General features: G+C 42.0%; 1 protein-coding gene across 1 annotated transcript in view; it reads left to right on the forward strand.

Annotated features, from left to right (window-relative positions):
- igsf8 (immunoglobulin superfamily, member 8) overlaps positions 1–7,019 on the forward strand; it is a 15,067-nt gene that overhangs the window by 1,016 nt on the left and 7,032 nt on the right. The window contains exons 3-4 of the mRNA XM_037679417.1: positions 3,088–3,468; positions 5,571–6,032. Of these exons, the coding sequence (XP_037535345.1) occupies positions 3,088–3,468; positions 5,571–6,032 (843 nt within the window). The remainder of the gene's footprint in view (positions 1–3,087; positions 3,469–5,570; positions 6,033–7,019) is intronic.

The raw sequence follows: 7,019 nt of genomic DNA on the forward strand, positions 1-7,019 counted from the left end.
ATATATTTTTTTTATTATGCTGGGGTCAGCCAGGCCTCCATCACACATCTCCAGCTCTTCCAGAATGCTGCTGCTCGGCTTTTAACTGGAACTCGTAGGTCTGAACATATTACACCAGTTCTGTCCTCCCTTCACTGGCTCCCTGTGCGTTTAAAATTCTTCCGTTCACCTTCAAATGCTTAAATGGCCTCGCACCCCTTTACCTCTCCGAGCTACTGGAACCATTATGTTCTCTCTCGGGTCCTGAGCTCATCCGTTCAGCTGCTTTTGGCTGTTCCAAAAACAAGACTGAAGCTCAGAGGAGATCAGGCTTTTTCAGTCATGGGCCCCTAACTCTGGAACAACCTGCCCCCCAACATCAGGCAGGCCACCTCCCTTCCTTAGTTCAAATCTCTGCTAAAAACACATCTGTTCTTGCACAGTGTGAGTTCATTTAGTGTCTTTTGTTCTGTGTTCCTATGCTTTAAATGCTTTTTTATTAATTCTTCAGTATTATCATTAGTGTGTGGTATTTATTTTGTTAATTAATTTTACTCCCAAGCACTTTGATAACAGTTTCTGTTTTAAATGCGCACTATAAATAACGTTGACTTGACTATTATGTACTTCATAAAAAATAAAAAAAAAAGGCTGTTCACTGTTCAGTGAGTGCACTAAATGTCTAATGTGGGCATTGTTTGCACCCAAAAGCAGGAAAGATGAGGCTGAATTGAGGCAATGATCTTGAACTTCACGACCGATGAGTTTGGACGAGATGCGAAGGATTGACACGTTTAATCTCACTGCTCAACACATTAATAATCTAATAACCAGATTGCCTTTGGGACGGAAATGAATCAGTCTGAGGCAACACCCACCTCTCCCTGTGTGTCCTGAATCAGAAAACGATGACCCCCTTCCCTCCCCTCATTGTTGCTCAGTGTCTAATCCATACAGTATCAAGCATTGTGACGGGCAGCGGTGCCCCCCCCCCCCCCCCCCCCCTCAGACTGAGCCCAATGTTAATTAGGACTTGATCCGCTTAAGCTTCCCTCTAGTCTCCCATGTCATTATCTGGTGGTGTGTTGTTATTGGACTGCAGAAAGCTCCAGTTGTTGCATGCTCTCACACACACCCCGCAGACGCTGCGGACTGGGAGTGTCCAAACTGTTACACCTCGTTTTTCTTGTTGTTCCGGTAGTTTTCAGTTTGGAGAAATTGAAGGTCGCTGGTGATAAGAGGGTGTTTTTGTCGTCGTGGTTTTTGGTTTGTTAGAATGAGATATGGAGGGAGCCATTAGTCAGTCTTAATTTGTTCCTAGCTGTCCAAAAAACAATAAATTAATAAAGCAAATCCTGTCGTTTGAAGCAGTTTTGGTGTGTTTACTTTGCATTTGCTCTGCTAGTTGTAAAATGCAAAGCCATGTGACAGCCTGTTATCAGCTGAGCAGCAAACATGGTTAGTAATGTTTCTGTAAAATCATTACCGTATTTTTTGGACTATAAGGCGCAATATCAATGAACGGGTTTGTTTTTATACATAAGGTGCATTATAAGGCGCATTAAACGAAACAAGTTCATTTTGACAGATTTTGGCGCCGTGCACCACATAAAATCGGTTTGAGGTCAGTAAGCACAATCAGAATTAATACATAAAGCTCACTGTCAATTTTTGAGAAAATTAAAGGATTTTAAGTGCGCCTTATAGTCCAAAAAATACGGTAATATATTAAAAGACCTGAAATTATCATTATTCAGACAGGATAAAACATTCTGTCTGATGTTTCAGAACGTTTCAAATTCACCTGAGTTACTTGGTCAAGAATGAACAGGAGCCCGATAATTTAGTAAAGTGAACATAGTTATGACATAAACAGCAGATGTGAAGGATTTGTGGACTGTAGCTACGTGTAATTGAAAAAGCCTGGTGTGAAGCTAGTTGACCTAAAGTATCTGTAATGTTTTTAATGTGTTTGAACAGCTTATGTTTTGTTCTAATAAAGTTTTTATGGCCTTTATGAAACACCAGATAAGCTTCCAAGGCTTTTCTAAATAGTCTTGATTACCAAAACTAAACTAGCTTGGAGTCAAATTTATCTAAAAGAGAATAAGAAAAGAAGAAAGAAGAGAATGTTTATCATATCTGAATCTTCCTGCGTTTAGCCCCGTCTCCCTGTGGTCAGGTTATGTGTGACCCATTGGTGCCAGGTCCGATCAGGAGCGTTGACTTCCTTATTAAAATGGAAAAAAATCACCAACGTTTTACACGTTTAGTTTAAGCCTCTGCATATTTTAAAACAAAGGAGAACGTTCTGAGCACCAGCGTCATTTTCCGTATTTAAATAAACCAGATTGATCAGTAACAAGAAATCATTTATAGAACTTTTTTGGGGAAGTGAGCACGAAGCTGAGCAAGGGGGGAACCAGTGGAAAACCATCATTCTTTGCTAGAATGCTCTCAGCCCTGAGGCACATATCCAGTATGTAACCAGAGAGATAAAATAACAGTTTGCCAAAATTTACTTAACTGGAAGACAACAAGGATACAGTTAATTTTATGTCTCCTCTTGGCACGAGTAAAACTCTCCCTCAGTTGTTTGTAATTCTTCAGCACTGAAAGATCATGGTTCTGATATGATGTTTGAGTGTATCTCCAAACAGATTTTGTGTTTAACTTTTTATAACAAAGGCGTGCCCAACTAAATGACACCACGGTTTTCTTGTGAAAGGCTCAGTGTTTCATTAAAATGCATCTTGCTGTTAGTGGGGCATTTTGCTAACAGACAAATGGAGTTGACTTCAACAGTGAATGTTAAAGTTTTAAACAAAGCTCTTGCACAATCTGCAACACTTGGAGTATTTGTTCTAAAGGATTATTAGCTAAAATTACATCAAATTTCAGCTCAGTATCTGCAAAACTAGCCCTGAGGCTAAGCTTCCTCGCTTCTTCTTCACGTTTATATAACGTGTTTCCCTATTAGCTAGTTATTAGCTCAGGATATTGATTAATGAGTCCATGAAGCAAATAAGCTGTGACCCATCAGAACCGACACTGTGAGCTTTTCTAATGTTTTCCTTTAATTTGTCTCTTGTATTTTTTATTCTACAGAGCTGCAGTGCGCTGTGTGCCGTGACGTAACTGTTCCCCCTGGACCCCTTTTCCGTGTTGCTGGGTTCCCCCTCTCTCTGCCGTGCAGCGTGTCAGGATACGAAGGCTCGCGGATGCAGGACTTTGAGTGGTTCTTGTACCGAGACGATTCTGCTGGAAGGCAGATAGGAGTTGTGTCCACCAGGGACAAAGGCTTCCCGTACGCTATATTCCAGTCCAGAGTGATTAATGGGGACATGAGGGTGGAGAGAGACTTGGGGGACAAGGTGCGACTGGTGATCCAGAGGCTTCGGGCTGAAGACCAGGGGAGATACGAGTGTTACACGCCCAGCACAGACAGCAAATATCAGGGGAATTACAGCGCCTCAGTCACAGTCCAAGGTAAGCTAAACTGCTTTCTGTGTTATTGTTATTGTCAAATATGAGGTTTCATTTTTTTCAAGCTAGCTAAAACATTAGGACCTTGTAGTTTTTTGAAAGCAGGACTAAACTTGTTCTTGTTTGGACCTTTGTAGGAAGTGATTGTGTAAGATATTGTTTTATTGTGGGGAGTGAGTGGCGGTGTGGAGGACAGAAAAGGTAAAACCTGTGGTGGAGAGGTCGCAGATTCAAATTCCCAGACCGGCACAAATAAATTGAGTGGGAAAGGTGAAGCTCCCACACCTGCTTCCACCCTCATTTGCCCCACTGTGGGACCTTGAGCAAGGCCCTCAACCCCCCAACTTCTCCCTGGGTGCCTTAGATGGCAGCTCTCCCTTTGTATGATGGGAAAAACACAGAGTTGGAACTTCCCCACTGGGAATTTACAGAATACAGTAGTCCCTCGTTTATTACGGGGGACCGTACCCTGAAACCCCACGATAATTGAAAAACCGCAAATTAGGAATAGTAGTACAACTAGTATGTAGTACCGGTAGTTTATACTGCGCCTTTTTATATCGGTGAGTTATTTGATGGAATGGCCCATGTCCGATATTTAACTTTATTGCTAATATCGGCTGATACCGATACCATGCCGATAATATTGTGCATCCGTAGCTAGTAGAGCTACTGGGGCGGATGTAATGACTCAGAGCCTGGTTTAGTAGCTGTAAGAGCCACAAGGAAAAGCAACTGAACAGGATCATGAAGACAGCCAGCAGGATCATTGGTACCCTTCCTTATGGAGATCTACCAACAGCTTTGGATCTGCTGAGCTGTCTCCATCATTAGGGACCCTCAATACCCTTCTCACCACATTTAATATCTCCTGCCATCTGGGAAAAGGTTCAGGATCAGCAGGTCCAGCAAGATGCTGAAGAGTTTCTTCTTCCAGACCATGATTGATGAATGGTCAGTTACCCCCCCCCCCCCCCCCACACACACACACACACTTTGACAGCCATTCACCTGTCAAGGAGAATTGTAAACCATACAGTTTGTTGACATGGAGCAGTTCTGTCTGAAAGGATGTGTTTTTATTTGGGGTGTTTTTATTACCGGTAGTTGTTATTCTATTTAATTTAGAACTATGTTAATTGGTTTGAACTGATTATTTTATTTTTTAGTTGTGCATTTTAGCCTTGTTTAGTTGTTTAGCTGCAGTGTTGGATCCTCTGCACTCTTGTACATGAAGGACAGGCTTTTTAAGTTCAAAGTTTTTGTCTAGCCATTGTGCCGTAAGACTAATCATGCTAACGGGGCTAACATGACGTCCAAATGTCTGTGGTAAAACTCACCCAAGTGCTATCGGCTATTAGCTTCTCAATGCCGTCAGAAATTACAGCTTGTAACTCGGGTAAGGCTATGTTGGAAAAATATCTCTGACTGGGGATGATGTAGCGAGGTTCAACGTAGTCCAAAAATCTTTGTACTCCAATATCCTCAACGAAAAAAATCTTCCACACTACCGACATTTTGACTTCTTCCTCTCCGCCGCGATCAGATCAGGTAGGCGCACATGACGTCATCCCGTTGTGCTGGTGCTGCAGGCGTCCTTGTCACTGGGTTGCCATACAAAAACAGCGCCTTTTATATTAATGAGTTATTTTGATGGAATGGCTGATGTCCGATATTTAACTTAACGCTAATATCAGCCGATACCAATACCACGCCGATAATATCGTGCATCCCTAATAGGTATATTTTAATGCACTGCATAGCTCGTGAGAAACAGTATTTTATTTTATCCTGTGTATGAAAATATTCAGGGAAATCACAATAAATTAAACTTGAATCTTGAATGGATGTTTTGGTGCCACTGATCCACAGTCTCTGGGTGTTAGTTTCATGGTTGAGCGTAAACATTTTAACCTTCTTTCCTTTAGGGCAAATGAACGTGCAAAAGCCTGAGGCTACTGTCAGCAATGACGGTGCTCTATAAATGTTGACACCTAAAAAAAGCAACAGAGCAATGTAAATTAAATGTAGTATTTTTGTCCTTCTGTCTGGCTTCAGTCGTAACACAATATCTTTACGTTGATATCTTTGTTTGCACCCTGCAGTGATTCCAGATACCCTCCAGATCAGCTACACCCGCTCACTAACTGGGCAGCCCGTGCCAGAGGGGGCTGAATTAACCCTGACCTGCTCAGCTGGCATCCAATCAGAGCAGCTCACCCACCTGTCCATCACGTTTGGAAAGCGGGCTGGTGGAGATGCTTCGGCTATCGGAGCTGGAGGGGAGGTCAGCACCGTTAAAGAGATCATCTCCATCGACAAACTGCTGGGGGTCGTACCTGGGCGATTCTACAAGAAGCGCTATGATGACAGAGAGATCACACTGGAGAAAAGGAACGGAGAGGGAGGGTTGGGGGTGTTTGTGATGAGGATGATGGCAGTGCAGCCCGACGACTCCGGCTCTTATTTCTGTGAGGCCTCGCAGTGGATTCTGGACCCTGATCGGTCGTGGCAGAAGATTGCTCAGAGGACGCTGGATATCGGCAACTTGACTGTTCAGCAGCTAGGTCAGTGTCACCAAGAAACTGAAATCTAAAGTAGGAGTTGCAAAATATTTCAGCAAGTGCAGAACACAAGCTGATTAGTTCCTGCCATTTAAATATGACGATGTATGTGATACAACATCAGATCAGGGGATTTAGTTTTGATTTGACAGGCAGCACTTTTCTGAACAACAATAGCATAAGTAATGAAAATTATTGATCTGAATATTGGGATTTTAAAAAGCTTTCACTAAAGGTCAAGTATAGGGAACCAACCTAGTGTGTACAGCTGTGATTTAATTAACTTTGCATATTAAATACTATAAGATCGTTACAAATAAAGTAAAGAAGCCAAGCGTGCAGGTGGGATTAGAAAACCCTTAAGAGCTTTTATTCAATCCCATCTACACATTCATGATAAGTAGATCAAAAATATCATGCAATCAGATAAAAAATATACGTACAAAGCAGGTTTAAACAAGTTTAAATTACATAAAACCAAAACCATTGTATAAAAGTGTTTATAAATAAGTATTCGTAAATTTGTGGACACATAAAAAAATATTAATAGTTTCTAGGTCTACTGTAGTCCTGCGCTACATCGCCGTTCATTTTTTGCAGACTCGCTCTATCGCTGATTTTCTAAATAAGATTGGACATAACACACAATTGGCTGATTGATGGATGAGCCGCACGATCGGCATGGAATTTTTATTGAAAATAAATTATTTTAAATTATGTAGCACCTGCTGCACCTTTGTCCAATTTTGCCAACCGCTACAGAAAAATCTTCCTCCTGCACCTGTGTGTAGCTGCTAGCTGCAGCATAAGCTTCCTGCAGCTGAACAGCTGATCAGCTGTTCTCGTGCAGAGCGGAGAAATGGGCGTGGCCAAGAACACTCGCAGGTGGCTGAGAGCAGTAGAGGCACAGAGAGGGAATTCTGTGCTCTTTTAGAGCGTTTAGAGTTTAGAAACATTGTTTAGAATATTGCAAGAGTGTGGGAAGACTTT

This window comes from Nematolebias whitei, chromosome 7 (genome assembly GCF_014905685.2).
Source record: "Nematolebias whitei isolate Nwh7 chromosome 7, NemWhi1, whole genome shotgun sequence".
Lineage (NCBI taxonomy): Eukaryota > Metazoa > Chordata > Actinopteri > Cyprinodontiformes > Rivulidae > Nematolebias > Nematolebias whitei.